Source organism: Carettochelys insculpta, chromosome 3, assembly GCF_033958435.1.
Source record: "Carettochelys insculpta isolate YL-2023 chromosome 3, ASM3395843v1, whole genome shotgun sequence".
NCBI lineage: Eukaryota > Metazoa > Chordata > Testudines > Carettochelyidae > Carettochelys > Carettochelys insculpta.
This window is the reverse complement of record NC_134139.1, coordinates 186,737,526-186,758,347: the sequence shown is the minus strand read 5'-3', so window position 1 is coordinate 186,758,347 and position 20,822 is coordinate 186,737,526. Positions and strand designations below refer to the sequence as shown.

General features: G+C 42.0%; 1 protein-coding gene across 11 annotated transcripts in view; it reads right to left on the bottom strand.

The window, feature by feature from the left end:
* Positions 1-20,822, bottom strand: part of KCNS3 (potassium voltage-gated channel modifier subfamily S member 3) — a 65,230-nt gene that overhangs the window by 26,732 nt on the left and 17,676 nt on the right. For 4 of the 11 annotated variants that reach the window (XM_074991303.1, XM_074991300.1, XM_074991305.1 and 1 more), the window contains exons 2-4: positions 19,304-19,492; positions 12,308-12,540; positions 10,137-11,668 (exon numbers count right to left, since the gene is read on the bottom strand). In XM_074991303.1, the coding sequence (XP_074847404.1) occupies positions 10,137-11,607 (1,471 nt within the window). In that variant the 5' untranslated portion in view covers positions 11,608-11,668; positions 12,308-12,540; positions 19,304-19,492. Of the gene's footprint in view, positions 1-10,136; positions 11,669-11,774; positions 12,541-19,303; positions 19,493-20,822 lie in introns of those variants that run through there. The other 7 variants (XM_074991306.1, XM_074991307.1, XM_074991301.1 and 4 more) reach the window with 6 other exon arrangements.

The following is a 20,822-nucleotide window of genomic DNA, read 5'->3' as shown; positions in this document are numbered from 1 at the left end:
CACGTGGTTAGCAAATGGCTGAGGCTCAGCCTACAGCCCCTAAAACAGACCACATCATAGCATTCAGACAAGCAAACAATCTAACAAACTCTTCCCAAGGATCACATATAGACTTCACAGTTTAACATTTGCATTAAATTGAAAAAAAGCATATATTAGAGAGTTGCCTAAAATTGGAGCATGGGTTTAAATGATTATTTTTCCACAAACAATGAAGCTGCTGAAGTCTGAAAAGATTCCTTAGGAAGTTATTCTCAAGATAGCAGCTTGAAATTCATAGTGCCTAGAGAATTCTGCAAAATATCTCACAGTACTGTGAAATTAAAGTGTTGACACTCTATATATAACATCACTCCACACTTTTTATGTTTGTTTTTCCTTTCTGATTCAATTGTCCAAGGGCTTTTTCCTGAGAAATGTGTAATATTATATATTTTGATTTGTAAACCAACTTATAAAAGCAATTGCTGTGGGCTCCTAAATGGCAAATGAAATATGCAATGTTACAAACTCCATTGTAATAAAAATCCTACCATGTGCCCTCAATAGTTCACCAATGTCAGCCAGAAGCAAGGAAAAAAGTTTTTGACAAAGAATGTTTGTTGAACGCATCCAGCATGAAAAAGATAAATAAAAAGTAGCAGTAGGAAACTGTTGAGACTTGAAAGACTGAAGCACATTTTTTTTTTACTAAAAATTGACAAAATTAACAAAACAATTTTAACACAGTGAAAAATGATTTTATTTTTTCTTTGTAATAACGTACCCTATTTATTTTTTATTGGTTTTACCCTCTGAATACCAAGCACATCACATCAGATCCCATATTCATATTTATACCTTAAGTCCCAGGTCCCAAATAAAATCATCAGCCCACATCCTTCCCCATTCTCTATGAAGAAGCTGTGGGGGGCAGGGAGAGTGCAAAAGATGAAGTGCAATGATTCTAGAAAGCTAACAAAGCCACAGTGTGGTGGGCCAAGGAGGGAACTGAATTCCATGAGAGCCTTCATGGGAAACATGCTGCCAAAAACTTCCTCTCTTTTATACTGAGCTCCACTATTTTTATTAATAAATTATTTAGTTCATGTTTATCATTGGCTTTGAAAGGTGTGACCTACCTGAAGGTTTTGCTGAAATTACACACACACACAGCTCCTTTACATGCACTAGCTGGGATAAAATCTTAAAAGTATTTGTTTCCATGCTTCAGGGCACTAGCGCATTGTCAAAAGATGTTATGAAGAAATCTTCCCAATGGTACAATAGTGTAGCAGGAGGGCCAACATTCTCTGGAATACATGGTCACTAGGCACTGTCAAAACCAGGATATTGCAATAATGGGACCATTACACTGTTTCACAGGGGCAGTTCCTATGCTCCTAGAAACTGGGATAAACAGATAGAAGGATGTGTGTTGCCGAGCTTCCTTTTTTTCTTAAACAAAAAATAGGAAGGCCACCTGCATCTGGCTTTTTACCATTCTAGGGATCAAAAAACTTCAGACAACATTGAGCAAGGATACATCATCTCCACTTTCTGACAGAAAGCTAGACACACTGGCAGGAGGGAGAGAGAGGAAGAAATGACTGAAACCAGTGAATGAGTTGGTCTAACAATTTACTAATTGTGGTTCAGTAAAAGCATTTTGATTCAGACACAATTATCTGTGGCAAATAGCTGCACTTATGCATCAGAAACATAAACATCATCTTCATCTTTTCAGCTTGTTCTTGCAGTTTCTTCATATGATTCGGTCTCAGAAAAGCTTTTGTCTTATGGCATGATTCTCTCGCCACACATTCCCATCCTCTCCCAACAGTGCAGCAGCCTGGTCACAACAGAACTAGTGCAACTCTACTTGTCACAGGCAGGATTTGTGGTCCTCACACAGGGTTCAGTATTAGGCTCTGCAGAAAGTAGCTCTACCTTGGTTCATTGTGCTCTAGCAGGGAGGCAGGATGACCCATGCAGCTGCAACCATGCAAAGCCACGTTTCTCATTCACCCCTTTTAGAGCTGGTGGTTTCTCTGACCTTCTGGCTGCAGTAGCAGCCAAAATATGGTTGCACTGCTGTGGAGGATCAGCAGTGAGATATTCTCCTACTCTGTCCTCAGGGAAACCCAGGCCCATACCCTGTGAACTGATACTAAGATATGGTCCCGAAGTGTTATTCCTGCATTAATCATACAGCACACACTATGATTCTTCATATGGTTTTTAATGAAGCCAAGAAATCATGGAAATTTAAAATGGAAAGTAACAATTAGGGTAGCCTGTCTAACTCTTTGTCCGTACAGGTTTGTTTCCACCAGTACTTTACACTGTGTAGGTTTAAATGCTACAGGACACTGGGCTTTCACTGATACTAATCCAGAGTCCCAAGGAGGTTCCCTAGCAGGGTTTTGGGGAGAGGTTTTTGCATGTGGATTTTTTTTTGTGGTATTTAGCCTACATTTTGCTTTGCGCTAGTTAAACAACATTGAACCAACATAAACAATTCCACCCTGTCGACAGAGTTATCACTTATGTAGCCTGATTTCTTCAAGTACTAAAACACACTGCTAATGCAGGGGATGTGTTAATTTACAACAACTTCAATAAAGGGCCAGTCTTTCTAGGTCTTACAGGGGGTACTCTTAAATATCAGATTTTAGTGATGCACTCCACATAACTTGGGGCTATAGCTTGGAGTCATTTGGAGCAAGGCATCAGACCACTCTAGTTCTAATAGGCCACCAGGTGGAACACAAGATGTGGCTTTAATTCCTATCAGTAAACAGGCTGGGATTTGGATATCTGAGAGATCAACTCCCTCCCTATGCCATGCTACCACTCTGGAGATCAGTGGTATCCCCATATAGAAATAAAGCAAGAAGCTCTCCATGAGGGGTCCCCTATTTTGGAATACACTCTCTCTTGGACCACCAGAGCCCAGGTTTATTGACTTTCTACAAAAGCTGCAAAGCCTTTTTCCCCCTGGGTTTCTGGGGAGAGGGTTGATGGGTTTGGCAAAAGTCTGTGTATATACAGAAAATCCTTTAATAGCCAGTATTTGAACTTGTGCCCAGAACACAGGATAAAGGTAATCAAGAAGGACTAGATGGTATCTCAAGAATAAAGGTCATACTAATGTATGTGTGGTAGCCACAGCTCTCCAAGAGCAGCACTCTCTGCTTTCTCCTTGCTCCAGAACATAAATAATTTGATATTAACCTTTGCCAGAGTAAATTACTCCTACACTCTGGACTGACTCACTTATGCTGGATAGCAAGTGGGAGGGGAGTGCAGGCAGTTACCCAAGTCCCAGTAGTCATATAGCAACATAAGGGTCATCTCTTCTCTCTTCTGGCCCCCGAGCAGGCCTGTACTCCAAATCACAACTTAGCTCTAATCAAATGAAAATTCAAAACTCCACAGTCACTGTCCCAGGTACCTCTGCTAGCCATGACAACCCTCTGTATTTAGAAGATACTCTATAAGCTCTACAATATTTGTGGAGGTGAAAAATGAGTTTTTAATGGTGCCTGCTCTATATTGATTGACTGAGTCTAAACATTTAGGAAACGTATGCATTAGCAACCATGGCCAAAACTAAAATGCTAGACAACAATATTTACAGGCTGTGATAGTTATTGGTATCACATGCCGACTGTACATCCAGGATGTGGTTATTTTGCTTTTGTTTTCAAGACATCTGCTTTTTGTGTGAAGAGACACTAATAGGGTCACAAATGCTGTCATTTAATCAAGGATATTTGGGAATCTGGAGTGATATTAACAGTTTTCTGTCACTTGCTTGAGCTGGTAGGGGATGAATATATGCATTAGCAAACAGCATCATGTCAAGCATTCTAAGAATGGTGCCGGAAGCTAAACTGCTTTCACCAGTCAAATCTGTCTGGTACCTTCTGCATTCCCAGGCAGGAGTCAGTTCATATGGAAATCACTACAGAGATTGCTTTTTGGGAAGAGATAAGGTATGGTTCCAGCTAACCAGTGAGTGGCATTGCATTTACAAGTCTATGATGATTTCAATGTGCCATTGATTCACCCATAATTTTTACTCTCAAGCAACCTCCCTTGCTTCTTGTGGCATTTTGGCCTTTCTTACAACAAGCAAATAGGGACATTACTTTTAAATCATTAAACATGGTTCAAAGATATGAACATAAGAACAATCATACTGGATCAGATCAATGCTCCAACTAGCCCAGTATCTTGTCTTCTGACAGAGACCAATGCCAGATGCCCCAGAGGGAGAGAATAGAACAGGTAATCAAAGTGATCCTTCTCCTGTCATCCATTTCCAGACTCTGATAAACAGAGGCTAAGAACAACAAGAAGCCTTGTGGCACCTTATAGACTAACATTTTGGAGCATAAGCTTTCATGGGCTTCAAAGCAGGTCTTTGCCCACGAAAGCTTATGCTCCAAAATACCTGTTAGTCTATAAGATGCCACAAGACTTCTTATTGGTCTCGAAGCTACAGACTAACACGGATACCTCTGACACTAGAGGCTAGGAACACCATCCCTCAGCATGCTGCCTAACAGCCATCGATGGACCTAACCTCCATGAATGTATCTACTTCTTTTATGGACCTTATTAAGGTCCCGTCTTCACAACCTCTCCAGTCAAGGAGTTCCGCAGACCTGCTACGTGGTTCATGAAGAAAAAGTTTTTTGTTAGTTTTAAACCTCCTACCCATTAATTTCATTTGATGACCCCTTCTTATGTCATGGGAACAAATAAATAACTTTTCCTTATTCAAGTACCAGAGGGATAGCCCTGTTTGTGTGTATCCACAAAACTAACGAGAAATCCTGTGGCACCTTATAAGCTAACTGATATTTTGGAGCATAAGCTTTTGTGGGCAAAGACCTACTTTGTCAGATGCAATGTATTGGAGATTCCAGAGCTCTAATTATACAGGCTCAGGAAAAGGAGGGTGTCCCAACCAAGAGGAAGCCAGAGCTGACAACCAGTCATGATTTTATAAACCACTATCATATCCCTCACTTAGTCTTTTATTTTACGCTAAAAAGTCCCAGCCCTTTTAATCTTTCTTCATATGGCACCCATTCCAAACCTATTATTTTTCATGCCCTTTTCTGAACCTTGTAATCTTCACTATGGCCAGATTACCCATCATTAGCATGCCCATTATGTCATACTTTCAACTTGTAGTCTTTGTTAGCAGCAGCTCTAGTTTCAGGCAGTAATTCTTTCTGGGATAGGAACTAGACTATTTATTTTGTGACTGTGTCAAAAGAAACAAAATATAGACGGGGTAGTGAGACGAAACAATAAAATAAGAGCAGTGAGGGAGCAAGCAGATAGATGAGAGGAAAAAGGAAAACTCTCCAGCCCATCTTTCCCTTCTTTTCATTCTATTTTTTCCTAAGCTTCCCATCTTTTCTTGCTTTCCTCACCTCTCTCTTGATCTCTCCCACTTTCTTCTTTGCCTCCCACTTCTCCCGATGTAAAAACTAGCAGCAACAATATAGCTTGACATGAGATGAGGGACTGTAGGTGTTTGGCTAGGGGAGAAAATTCTGATACAGACCTTCTACTGGTATTCATTCAAACTGGGAAACCCAGAACATGGCACTAGTGTACACTCAGGCTTAGTTCCATAAAACTTAATATCACTGTGCAATGATGTTGAATACTGAAGATCAAAAGAAAAAGCTCCTGAAAGGCACAGAAACTAAGAACATGCAGAGGCACTGTTTTGTATAACAAAAAAAAAAAATCTGTCCAACAAAAATTGAAATGTACTTCTTAACAACACTCATATTTCAGATACCACAGCAGAAAACAGATGAATATACCTTAAGCAACATCTTGAAAGGGAACAACATGAAGCCAGGAAACACTAGCAAAGCAAGGCATACACATGATGTCCTTTCTATTAGTGATAGCGTATGTCTGTAAGTCAAGACCAAGTGTGAGGAAGAGACAGACCAAGAAATAACCGCCCCATGGTACAGTAAATAACACTAACAGAAGGGAGCCCCAAAGCTGTTAGGGTGGGTAGGTGTGCATGTGAGCATCAGATGCAGTCAGAGCGAGGGAACTGCATACCACTCCTCTCCTTGTCTGGGACTCAGGCAATGCCAGATATGGTATCAGGGCTTCTGTGAAAGCAGTCAGGCTAGCCTCACTGCTCGGATACCAAGGAATCTGAAAAGCAACTTTCAGTATGGATTTTGGGCCAAATTCCACTCAGAGTTACCCCTGAGTAATCCAGACAATTGCCAGAGACTCTATTGGAATTGTTGTGTACTTATACCAGGCATGTCAAACACCCTGTTATGGGGCAACATGCGGCCCTATTGCTTATTTTTTTGGCCCCCAACTAGATGTCAATGAAACACCTAAGAAATGCCCATCCAGGCACTCTCAGAGCCCAAGGACTCCATACCACTCATGCATGTAGAAACAGGCTCCCTGGGGTTTTAACATGCATGGGTCAGACACAGAGGTATGAGGCGGCAGGGGATGGGACAAACACCTATCCTGGCCCCTATGGCCACCATCTACCCGCCCTCCCTGTCTTGTCCATGAATAATTAACCCTAGCAGTAGGCAGGGAGTAGTAAGAGAAGGAGCTTTGCTGATTCTTTCTCCTTGACACAGAATACAAAATCTAGATAACAATAGAATGTACTTCTTTCAGAAAATATTAAGAGTGAAATTTTGGGACTTTTGTCTTCAGTGGAGTCATAATTTCACCCCAGGAATCTAAACGATTTAGAAGTGAAATGTGAATGAATGACTATGTATTTCCATTTTCTGGAACATAGCTATGGAAAGGAGCTGTGCAGTTTAAAATTCACCCATGTTTAAAAAACAAATTCCAAGAAAGTTAAAGTGCACTGTGACAGCATTAAGAAGGTTTTATGGGATACACCAAGAACTTTCACTAATATTTCTTTTACTGCAAAATTCCACTGCATCACTCCAAGCTGAGGTTTAGCAAGGAAAGGCTACATGAGCAGTGGTACTTGTATAATGTTTAATATGTAAAGCACCAAACATTTTCCTATGTATGTCCAATTATCTGTGGTGATTTTCTTAGTGTTCACTAAGGAAGGGTTGTAATAGCACTTGACTGTGCAGTATGGCATTTTGCATTGCTTAGGATCTAGATCCGTCTGCTGAAATGCACTATATCTATACATAAATGTTACAGAAATTGTGTTTCTTCAGGGATTCAGTAGTTTCTGTTCTGTTGGGTAATTCTGTATGGTTTCAGAAAAATGTGCACATCTATGAAAACAGTAATGTATATTACAGCGTTCTTGTAATCTTAACTGTCCAACACAAACAAAACATATTTAAGGCTAATTTCTTCTCTTGGTAAGAAACCTAATAGAAGAACTGGTCTTTTTGCCTTAACTGTCAGTGAAGCACAATACACATTTATGGCACTATATAAAGAATAGGCCAAATTTTGGAGTCCCTACACAGTGTAAAACAATCTCCACATGCCCTGCACAGCTACTGTGGGCTTAGCATGAGGGGGTTCTGAAGAAGCTACATGGAAAGAATCCTCCCCTCCACATGCCATGTGGCAGATGATTTGCTTCTCTGCCTGGCGGTCTATGACATGAGATAGAAGCAGCATCAATGGATCAGTTGTGTCCTCAAATCTATCAGCCTCCCTGGAGCATCTGAACACCACCATTTATACTGCCTCTAGTGGATCTTCAGGTGCTAAATAAGCTTAAGCCTCCAGTTTTTATTTCCTCCTCAGGGTGAGCATTCACTGATGTCAGTGAAAGCTTCAGGATTTGGCCCCAAAATTAATAACAAACACAACATATTCCTTTAAGGCGTGGGGAAAAGAATCAGAAAAAGCCAAGAGGCCTAGTTCTTCAGGACCCTCCATGTTAGGTAGTCACTGAACAACAAAGGGAATACAAAAATGGGTGTACAATATCCCCAAATCATAATTATACTGTGAAATCCTGGCTCTACTGAAGCCATCTGAAAAATTCCCAGTGGCTTTAACAGCACCAGGATTTCACTCATAGGCTAATGATCTGATTGGTAGATAGTACCCCTGAACACCCTGTACTTGGCTGGAGAAGGTTTACACCAGTGCTGTCACCATGGGAGACTGCCTTAAGGCTCTTTTTCCAGGATCTCACCCCACTCACCAAATGCTGCTGTAAGAGACATGCAGGAGGTATGCTGGCAGTTGAGCATGCAGCATGGCAGCGATTCTGGTCCATGCTCCAGCTCACAGGCCACTCCAGGGAGGCTGCCGTAACTCAGCCACCAGAGTCCTCTAAGGGTACTGCTACATTGCAGTCATGAAGTGTGACTAACTCCAGCAGGCACACCTGAGCTAGCTTTCATCTAGCCAGCTCATGCCTCAAAGCACTAAAGCCTCAGCACAGGCTAGATGCCAGACTGACTGACTGCCAGTGCCCCAGGAGGTTTGTAACGCCTATGCTGAAGTGCATCCTCTCTTAGCTTCATGGCTCAGGGGACCCAAGCTAGTTAGCTCAAGTACATCCAGTCAAAACGCAGTCACAGCCCGTGACTGCAGTACACATACCCAAAATTATGCCAACGGCTTCCCATGCCCCCAGAGCAGCCCAGGAACAGACCAGCACAAAGGTAACTTGAAGGTAATGTTGTAGGAAGGTGGAATTAGTCAATAGGCATAGTGGGCTGGGCCTCCCACCTCAGTGTCTCAGTTCAGTGCATCCCTGATACTCTGTGTGATGCCCTGACAGACTGGCTTTGGGATGGGAGTGGTGTGCGATGGCCTGGGTTCAATCTACCAACTGCTCATGCCCCTGGGCCGCTTCCCATCATGCCCTATAATTGCAATTGCAGCCCCACCCCAAGCAGGCACAGTCCTTGCCCAAATCCCCACAATCTAGGGCCAACGCCCGTTACCCTCTGGTACCCTAGCCCTTGCCTATTTAGTACTGGGCTGGGGAGAAGGGGAAAAAAATCACAGCTAGACACCCTCAGTAATGGTTTCTACTCCTGCTGCTGCAGAGCACTGGTTTTCTGAAAATACTATTCTTTTCTCCCCGTGCTCCCTTGCTTGGAGCTTCCTGTATGCGTCTTCGTGGGGAGAGGACCATGTTCGGCCAAGGCTAAGGAGTGGAACCTTCCAGACCCAGTACTACTTCAGCCCTTTTCCTGTCTCAGCCTCAATGTGTGGTCTGAAAACCCCATAACAGCCAGCTCGCCCCTCCACTCCTGAGCTACAAATTCTGTGCTGGGCCTTTCAAAGGTGCATATGGTATCTCCTCCATAGGGTTTTACCCACTTTTTCCATTCACTTTATACAGGGGAATAGCTGAGGACATACAGAACAGACCCCTATAGATAAATACTAGGGTTGCCAACTCTTCAGGATTGTCTTTGCATTTCCAGAAGTTAAAAGATTACTCTTTAATTAAAGATTAGACCATGTGATGAAACTTCCAGGAATATGTCCAAACAAAATTGGCAACCCTAAGAAATATGCTGTGTGTACAATTTCTTTTATAAAAATCTAAAATGTGTTCTGGCTTTGGAAGGAAATTCATAAATATTATGCTTCCATGGAGGAACAACATAACGTACCAATAAATTCCCCATCCTGAATTAGGAAGCGTATTAGGTTCCTAATCTCCATGTCTACCTTGTAAGTTAGTTTTAGGTGTATTTTAATGGATATTTTTGCAAATACTGCCGAATGTAGAAGCTTCACTTAATTGTGCTATATTTCCTACATATTAGTAATCTGCAGTTAACTAAACATCAGTAAATTACAAATACACTTTCTGTATAAATCGGACTGCTGCAGGAAGAAACATGAGAATTGCCTTTAACTAATGTCATTTTTTAGCTTTTTCCACCCCAACTCCGCACTCCCAAAATGCACAGCACTAGTCATGTGAAAACTAAATTGCCATATGAGGTATATTTTTAAGTCTCATCTAAACAATAATGCTTGTGTGACAACATGAGAGCAAAGAATGTCCAAATATGGCTAAGTGTTAAGTACCCTGAGAATTAAGTGCTCTTCAATTCACTGGAGTTTATAAATCTGCATTAAATCAAATATCTGAAAAGAGAAATAAAGGAAAAAAAAAGATTCAACTCATTTTCCAGTACCATTCTCTACAGATGTTGTGTTATAAACATCTTCAATATCTTGGATGCTGGAGGCGTCTGTTGAATCTTGATCACTGGCTACAATTCCTACCGAAGAAAGGCTAGAAATGAAGGAGTGCATCCTTTTTGCATAAATATCCCTAATATTAAAATAAGGTAGCTCATTACATTTCTTTTTGTGATCATTATTAGACTGGTCTACATCAATATCCTTTTGCTTTTGATAGTATTTAGAAAACTTGTTGAAAATTATAGTGATTGGAAGGGCCACCACTAATATGCCACAGATGATACAAGTGCTACCAATACACTTCCCTGGTAAGGTGACAGGGAAAGTGTCTCCATAGCCAACAGTGGTCATGCTGATAGTTGCCCACCACCAGCAGACTGGGATGCTGTGCAGTTCTGATCTGTCATCGTCCTTTTCCACTGAGTAGACCAAAACTGAAAATATAGAAATCCCAACAGACAGAAATAGAAGCAGAAGTCCAACTTCATGGTAACTATGTCTCAAAGTGGCACCTAAAGACCGCAGTCCTACAGAGTGTCTTGCCAGTTTCAAGATACGAAATATCCTCATTAGTCGTAGGATCTGAACCACTTTCCCCATATTCTCAATGTCTTCACTTTCCTCTTCCTTAGTGTCAACAGCCAAGGTGGCATAAAATGGAATAATAGAGACAAAATCAATGATGTTCAGAGGGTTCTTCCAGAACTTCTTTTGACTTGGAGCGGCAGCAAGCCTTATCACTAACTCAATGGTGAACCAGACAATGCACGCTATCTCCACGGCTTCCAAAACAGGATCTTCAATCTCTCTGTCATTGGCATCCTTTCTTTGGAACTCTGGCATGCTGTGGATGCACATGGCTACAATTGATGCTAGCACAACACACAGGGAGGAAATTGCAAATAACTTGGCCGATAAACAGTACCCAGGATTTTCCATTCTAATCCAGACTCTCTTTCGTATTTCACCAAAGCACAGTTTATCAAATTTCTCCAGCTCTTTTTCAAATATGGATGATTCTTCACTGGAAGAGTCAATACTCCTGTTGTTGCTTTTCTGATCCCAGTCTTTATCTTGACCTTCTTCTTTTCTTTCTTGATACCTATTGCTACAGCAGGAATCAATAAACAGCTCATTGATCCCCCAGTACTCTATTTCCTGGCAGAAGGAGAAGACACACAGTTCCTCCATGAAATGCAGTTTACCCGTATAGTAAAAATTCAAAACATATCTAAACAGAGAAGGGTTCCTATCAAAGTAATATTCATTGTCTGCAACACTGTAATCATCACACAATTCCAGAATAGCCTCTTCAGAATGGCATTTGAGCAGCTTTCCAAGTCTAGTATGGGGAAATCGCAGCAAAGTATTTTGATCAACTGATTGCTTAAAGCCACCTACATTTAAGTGGATAAGTTCTTCATCTTTCCCAGGTCTATGGAAAAATTCACCATAAACCATTTTGAACACAGTGGCTCTGTTACAGGCTTCCAAGGCACTAACCCATTAGATTACATTGCACCTAAAAGAACATAAGATATTATTAGACAATTTAATTCAGTTTTGCTGTTGCTGCAATTATTTTCCAAGCTCCATTTACTGTGGAGACACTACACCAAAAAACAAACTAGAAATGTAATGCAAATGCATTGTTACACACTTCCACTAAAGTAAACTCAAATCAGTCAGGTGATTTATTAAATCGGAGTTAGCAACAACGAAGAAAATAATTTGCCAAACAGCATTCATCTTTATTTTTTCTTTTCTCTTATACTTTAGTGCTAACAAATTTAAATTAATGTTTATTCTGAAAGGTCAATAAAACTCACAAATTTTGGGACTAAAGGGAAAATGTACTCAGACAATTAAGTTTTTGGGACCAAATTGTGAGCAGGCGCTAATCAGTTTTGAAATCATGGGAACAACATCAATTTAAACAAGTTAAAAATTTGACCTAGGTATCCTATTATTTTTATATTATTTGCACCAAGGGAGCATGCCATTATTTCTTACATGATACCAACACATATTAGTCTATAACCTTCTCCAGACAAACATTCTACATTCCTGTCACTCTTTGGCTGAAAACATTTCAAGAGTCTGGTTTGAACATCTTGCCTTCATTTTCCTATCTTGCCTTGAAGATCTCTCTCTCACTCACGTTTGGAACTCATGAAGATTCCACCACAGGTATTTTGCTACCTGCTTTCCTGCTCACCCATCATGATGCAAAGTTCCTCCTTCAGACTTTTGTCAGTTCCAGAAGCACTTCCTATTCTGCCAGAGCACATCTACAAGTACACTGGTCATGCTGATAAACTGGTGTTCAAACACCATTTCTGGAAAGAGCAGCTGGCACTCTGAGGAATATTTTGTCTCAGCAAGACACAGTACCTGTAAATAAAGACAAGTAAAAGGTATTTTAATATTTGCACATCTTCACCATAAATACATCATTCAGGCTAAATTGGAAAAAAAAGGCAGATAATATTATACTGTATAAAACATATGTTGACATTTTCCAAAGACATTATCCTTGGCTAGTCACAAACCTTTGCTTTAGAGTGAAAATTGGCTGGCCTGATACTTTCTATGTCATTATGCTCTCTCACCTCTGTTACAGCAGAAATCTCTATGAGCTCAAGATCTAGGATATTTAGAAGTTCATTTTCTGTATGTCAAATTCACTTCAGAGAGGGGAAGTAAAGCCACTAGATAAGCAACAGGTCACCACAGGTCACCTGGGCCAAACCAGACTGTTTTCCAGATCCTCTGCTGGTATAAATCACTTCAGCTTCATTGATTTTTAATGGAATTCTTCTGATTTACACCAGTTGAGGGTCTGACCTAATACATTTAGTTTTTCTACTCTCAGTAGTGACATTGATTTAATTTGCTTTGTGACAGAAAAGCACCTACTGTTCAGAGAAGCAGCCACTTCCCCTAGTTGACATAAAGTTAAGCTGTTCTTGTTCTTGTGTTTTAAGTACATTTTTGTCGTTTGGATGCTTTTATTATTTCCTGGAGAGGTAGGAAAGACGGAAAAAAAATGTCCACATCTCAGGGGATTCTAGAGCTTGTGGCTTTTTTTTTTTTTTTTTTTAAAAAGCCTGTTCTCCATGTGCTGAGGTTACAAGTGTTTCCAGCACCATCAACCTCTTGCACATCTCCCTTCAGTCCTCTCCGCGTGCTCTTTGTTTAGGGCTGTCAGAAGCATTAGCAGAGCTACACAACTCTGTTCTACCTTTTCACACATTTTTTCCCCAATGTTACTTTCCCACAGCACATCACACAAGTAGAAACAGAGGATCCGATGGTAAAACCTTATATGCATATAAATCACTGCCTACACTACAGGTTACTTCAATATAATTTACATTGCTCAGAGGTGTGAAAACAATAATCCACACCCCTGAGTGATGTAAATTATGCCAAAGCAGAGTTGTAAACAGTGCTCTATTGGAGGGAGAGCTTCTCCTACCATCATAAATATGGCCTCTCACAGAAACAGGAGTTAAGCTGATGGGAGAGCTCTCCGTAGTTGGCTTAAAGCCCTGGTTGTCCAACACGCTAGCCATTACCACATGCGACTATTTGGCTGGTTAAGTGTGGCTAGTTGGCTGAAACAATAAATATAGTTTCAGAATAATATGGCCAGTTCAGTACAGCAGCAGCCATTCCAGTGGCTACTGCTCCAGAACTGGTTGCACACTGTGAGATTAGACCATGTCCATCACAGGCGTTGGGGCTGTGGCACAGTACTACAGTGTCCAGGGGTCAGCAGCCACAAGGACACATGCCAAGAGTGGCATACAAGTGATTTTCACTGGCACATGAGGTGGGAGCTCAATTTCACCCCTCCTCCCCAACACAGCTGGAAGCTTGCTCAAAGCCATGCTGCCTGTGGTTTAACAAAAGACCAGGTAATGTTACTAACCACCACCTCAAGGATAATGCTCTGCATCTGAATTTAATGCCAGTTCAACACGAATACTAGGCTAAAATTTGCTTTATGGACACCAACAGCAGTTTTGCCATCCACTTCAGTGAGCCCAAACATGACTTAAAGCCCGTTCAAATCCATTTTTTATGCTGATCAAATCAAGAAAAAAAAAAGAAATTAGCATATTCCGTATACTAAGAAATAAGATGAAAATGTTGCTCACTTTGGGCTTTCAAAAGGCATTGTAGCTAATAGAAGAATTTAGTGCTCAACAACTGTTTAAAACACTACACTATTCTTGAACTTGCATCACATAACTCCTTATTGATTATGCATATGTATAAAAGTGCCTCTATTTGATTACTCATTTGAATAATTCTGGTAAGCAAGCATTTACCATTTTGTTTTAAGAGCATAATAATCAACATTTATGGGTAACTGACTCTTCCTTGTAAAGAGACCACTCAAGTTCTTCCTTAAAACACAGAGGCCTTTGAATGAAACCCAGATTGCAGGATGAAGCCTCAAGAGGCCCAGTCAGAGTTTTCCAATGGCTTGTACTAAATGGGGTGTATGGAGTGTAGAGGGAGGGGTAGTACCTCTGTTGGAGCGAACTGTCGTACCCCTTCGGGGGTAGTCCGTCCACTTTGGTCCCCGCCTGACACTCAGCTCTCACTTGTGGCTCCAAGTAGCTGCAGCATGCGCAGCAGCCACATCCCGGGCAACGGCTTCGACAGGCCAGCCAAACCAGGTGAGTGTAACCGATGGGGCTCAAACCCTCAGTAAATTTTAGGATATGCCTACCCAGCATGTGAAGTCAGTTCCGGCGGACTGGGCGGAAGAGATCATTTAGATCCAACGGCCAAGAAGGCGGTTCTGCAACGCTTTGTGGAAAGTGAAGGGCTTGACAAGGCACGAAAGACGTCAAGGCCATCCACTGCAACCAAACAAGTTACCAGTTGTGATGATTCTACGTACCACTGGTGCCTGGCTTCCAAGGTCAAATGAGATTGCTCCTGTGCAACAGCTCTACCACTTAAAAAGCTTTCATGCACAGGTCCTGTGCAAATCATCATATCACCCAAGTCCTGCAGTGATGGGGGAGGGCTGAAGCGACAGGTGGAGGATACCACTGGGAGTCGGAGTCCCAATCCCGCACATAGGCGGCCTGTGGACAAGTGGTCGTCCAGCTCTGTACCTGGGGCAGCAGAGTTGCCCAGCAGCAACCCAGGCATCTGAGCAGTCCTTTTTAGGACAGCACTGCTCACCCTAGTAAGGGAGTGGCCTAGAAAAGGTGGCCTAAAAATTGCCTGCCCTACAACAATAACTGGCCAGCAAGCCGCGGCTGGCCGTTCAACCCTACTTGTGGTCGAAACCAAAAGAAAAATTTGAGAAAACTTACCATTGGTGTATGGAATGTTTGTACTCTCATGGATTGAGAAGCTGTTGCAAGACCTGAGAGAAGGACAGCTCTCATTGCTTGTGAACTAGCCCGCTATAACATCGATATAGCAGCATTAAGTGAAACAAGATTGGCTGGGGAAGGTTTCTTGAGTGAACCAGGAAGTGGTTATACCTTCTTCTGGAAGGGTAAGACTGAGACAGAGGATAGAATACATGGAGTCGGTCTGGCAATAAAAACCTCATTGATGCGTCAACTCCCAGACCTTCCAGTGGGTATCAACGAAAGATTGCTGAAACTACGCTTCCCACTAAATGCCAAACCTCATGCCACCATCGTCAGTGCATATGCACCCACTCTAACATGCCCTGACAACTCAAAGGAACAATTCTGTGAAGATCGACAGACTGATCAAGGCCACACCTGCAACAGAAACTACTCCTACTTGGACATTTCAATGCCCGAGTCGGGGCTGACAACAAGAACTGGAAAGGAGTAACCAGGCCACATGGTGTAGGCAAAATGAGCAGCAATGGACTACTCCTTTGAGCCTTTGTTCTGAAAATGACCTGACTATTACCAACACTCTGTTCCAACAAGCGGATAAATACAAAACGACGTGGATGCACCCTAGGTCTAAACAGTGGCATCTGATAGATTATGCCATTGTCAGAACGCGAGACATCCGAGACATACTGATCACCAGAGTAATGCGAGGCGCAGAGTGCTGGACAGATCACAGATTAGTCAGGATGTCTTCAAGTTTACATCACTCCCTCTCCGCACAAATGCCTTAAGCATGTGCGACCTGCTTTTAACATAGCCAAACTGAAGGATGCCCAATGTTTCAACAATTTTCAGAAGAGTCTCAATGACAAATTAACATCCCACAGTCAACTGATCGGTACCGTAACCGAAAACTGTGATCAGTTCAGGCAGATAGCGACTGATACAGCAATAACATCGCTTGGACCAAAGAAAAGAATACATCAGGATTGGTTCAATGAGAACCAAAAAGAAATATGTTCGGCACTGGAAGTAAAGAGAAAAGCCTTTATTGAATGGCAGAATGACCCCTCCTCAGCCTCCAAACGGGACCATTTCAAGCACCTTCAGAGCAAAACACAGAAAGACCTCCGTCAGATACAAGACAGCTGGTGGGAGAGCAAAGCCAAAGAAATTGAGCACTATTCTGAGACCCACAACTCAAAGACATTCTTTAGTGCTATTAAGACTGTTTATGGACCTTCTAAACCAAGGAGTACCCCACTGCTCTCATCAGACAACACAACGCTGGTCAAAGACAAAGAGGGCATCAACGAAAGATGATGAGAACGCTTTAGCAACCTCCTTAACAGACCATCGACAGTGAATAACAACGTCCTCAATGAAATTCCACAACAACCCGTCCTGACAGATCTTGACTTTCCGCCCACTATAGATCAGATTAAGAAAGCTGTTAGGCAGATGAGTTCAGGAAAAGCTCCTGGAAAAGATGGGATACCAGCAGAGATATATAAAGCGGCAAGTCCAGCAGCACTAGCAGCGTTCCATAGCGTGATCATCAGCATCTGGGAGGATGAAAACATACCACAGGACCTCCGCGATGCTATTATTGTCTCCCTTTTCAAGAATTAAAGGCAGCAAAGCAGAATGTGGAAACTACAGAGGCATATCCCTCCTCTCCGTTGGGGGGGAAGATCATCGCCCGGATCATCTTGAACCACCTAATAGCCAGTATTTCCGAGGCAAATCAACCTGAAAGTCAATGCGGTTTTTGACCTGGCCGGAGCACAGCCGATATGGTGTTTGCTGTCAGACAAATACAAGAGAAGTGCATTGAACAGAACATGCACCTGTATGCTGTCTTCACAGATCTGACAAAGGCATTTGATACCATCAACAGGGAAGCCCTTTGGACCATTCTAATATGACTTGGCTGCCCAAGAAAATTTGTCCAGATTATACGCCTTTTCCATGACGACATGACAGGTGAAGTACTGTCTGATGGAGCCACATCAGTCCCCTTCAACATCACCAACGGCGTGAAACAAGGATGTGTTCTTGCTCCTGTCTTATTTAACCTGTTCTTTGCATGTGTCCTTAACCATGCAATGAAAGATCTGGACTGAGGTATATACTTGAAATACTGGCATGATGGTTCACTTTTTGACCTCCGTCGCCTGAATGCAAAGACTAAGACCATGCAGAAACTCCTTTCTGAGGCACTCTTTGCCGATGACTGTGCCCTTAGGGCTCACACTGAAAATGATCTTCAGTACATTGTCAACAAGTTTGCTGAGGCCTCGCAACTTTTCGGACTAACTATCAGCCTCGGAAAGACAGAAGTTCTCCATCAACCTGCACCTGGATCAAATGCTCCTGTCCCGAGTATCTCCATTGATGGCACTCAGTTTAAAGTAGTGGAGAACTTTAAATACCTGGGTAGTGTCATATCCAGTGAAGGATCACTGGATAATGAGATCAACGTGCGAATATCCAAAGCGAGCCAGGCACTCGGCTGTCTGCGTGTCAAAGTTCTAAAGCACCATAACATCCAGATGTCAACAAAACTGCTTGTGTACAGAGCTGTTGTTCTCTCATCTCTTTTGTATGGGTGTGAAACATGGACACTATGTAGGCGTCACATCAAGCAGCTCGAAGCATTCCATACACGCTGCCTCCGTAACATCATGAAGATCCGCTGGCAAGACAAACTGCCCAATCTTGAGGTCCTTGAGAGAGCCCAGATGACAAGCACCGAAATGATGATTATGAAGTCACAACTACGTTGGACCGGTCATGTCAGCCGCATGGATGCCAACAGAATCCCTTGCCAGCTTCTGTATGGTAAACTCTCCCAGAGCATCCAGAGTCTAGTAGCATTTCCGTGGCTGACCAAGGATACCATCAAAGCCAATCTGCAGTACAGCAGTATTAAACCTAGGCACCCTGAGGAGGCCACCAGTTACAGAACACAGTGGTGTGCAACAGTCAGAAATACCTGCATTGCCTTTGAGGAAGACTGCTGCCGGCATCTGCAAGAGGCACGCAAACGACGTCACAGAGCATCAGCAATGCACAACCCACAGATTGCAAACTTTCCATGCACCATCTGTGGCAAAATGTGCACCTCTAGAATTGGCTTATATGTCACCAGAGGGCACACTATGAGACCAATAACAGATGATCTGCACAGATTTGTCATCATTGGATCAATGGACTATCATAAATTAATTAAATTTACCATAGCATGGAAAAGCCTCACTGAACAAACAGAACAAAAATGTTATTCATCCTGCATAAAGCAAAATTACTGCAAATACCATTACGAAAAAGGTTCCAAGGACAAAAAAACTTTAATAAAATATATGCATTAGGATTCATGCAATTAACTAAAATAAGTAATCATGACTAAAAAATAATCATGATTAGTCCGTTTTAATCACACAGTTAAGCACCAGATACCAATTGAAATTAAATATTTTGGATGCTTTTTTATATTTTCAAATATACTGATTTCACTTTGAAGTTTAGTGTTCACTTTTGATTACAAATGTTTCAACTATAAAAATGAGAAATATTTTTCCGCTCACTTCATACAAGTGCTGTAGTGTGATCTCTTTATCATGAATGTGTAACTTACAAATGGTATTTTTCTTACATAATTGTACTCAAAAACAAAACCATGTAAAACTTCGTAGCCTACAAGTCCACTAAATCCTGCTTCTTGTTCAGCCTATTGCTGAAACAGATAACTTTGTTGATATTTACAGGAGATATTACTGCCTACTTCTTATTTACAATGTCACCTTCAAGTGAGAAGAGGGGTTCACATGATACTTTTGTAGCTGGCATTGCAAGGTTTTTATATCCCAGATTCACTAAATATTCATAAGCCTCTTCCTGCTTTGGCCACCATTCCAGGAAAGGAATAATTAGGGGAGCTGCAGAAGATACATCAGGATTGAAACTTCCCCCATATCTGAGGGTGTTCAGATCTGAAAAAAAGAACAAACATGAAAAAACACTGGCACCTAATTATTTCTAGTTGAGCAAGACTCTGGCTACCACTTACGAAGCTCTTTAGTGTGGGAGAGTACAGGGTCTCCTCCCAAGCCCACTGCACAGCCTGAATTAAGGCTGGTATTAGAGCGCTGAACCCTGTGAAGTCTCCACATTGCAAGAGGTACTTCCAGTGAGATCCTCTAGGTCCAAAAGGGAGCAATGAAGAGTGGAAACATACATAGCTTCACTCTTTCCACTTAAGCCAGCTGGGGGAGTAGACAGCATGACTTAAAAGCACGTTGCAGTTTCTACTGTTCCCAACACTGGGGAATTCCTGGAGCTCACAAAAGCAGAATACCTCAGGTGCTCTTTCTAAGACAGCAGCTTTCAAACTGAGGTTTGGGACCCCATAGTGGGTCACAGCCCCATTTTAATGGGGTCACGGAGGCTGGCTTAGGCTTGCTGCGGTGGTGAGACCAAAGACCAAGCCCATTGTCAAGAGCCAAAACCCAATGGCTTCAGCTTGGGCAGTAGAGTGAGGTTACAGGCCCCCTGTCTGCACCTGCAGCCCTTGTGTTTCACCTATGCCCCTCACCAAATGTGGGGCAGTGGTATGCAGGTGTAAGCAAGCTCAGTTCCTCCTCCTAGAGTCATGCAGTAATTTTGTGCCAGACTGGGGTCACGGTGCAACATGTTTGAGAAACCCTGCTCTGAAATAACATGGATCAGCAATACACTCAAGGCAGGGCAATGCCTTACAAACACACTCTAGTGCTTAATGACTGTCTTGCTTTATAATGGCATTCTTGTGTTTGCCAAAGCAATGATGGTGGTACATTTTCTGCAGCATTAATTGATCCGTCGATCACAGACAAGGAAGCACTATCATGCTAAGAATTCAATTGATTCACAGTTGGAGTGATGTCACTGTGTTTTATTACTATATTTTTTAAACACAGCAAATGCTTATTGATTTTTAGTATTTTATCTTCTGGCCAATTAGTCTGCAGCTATATACACTCGTGTGTATGCGTACCTCCTCTTGCATCTCTCCTGAGCTGAGAAGAGATCTTCAAATTTCAGTCTTTTCTACAGACTTGAGCAAACAGAACAAACAAAGGGACAGATCTTGTTACTACAGAAGTCATGAGCAATATCCCACTGACCTCAGTGGGAACAGGATCAAAGCCTAACCCTGTAAGTTAACTAAAAAAATACGTATCATTAAATTCAAGGACAAGATTTTCAAAAATGGTGAAATGGGGAGTCGCAGTTTTTGGATAGCCTATATGAAAAGTTTTACGGGGAATGGATTTGCAAAAA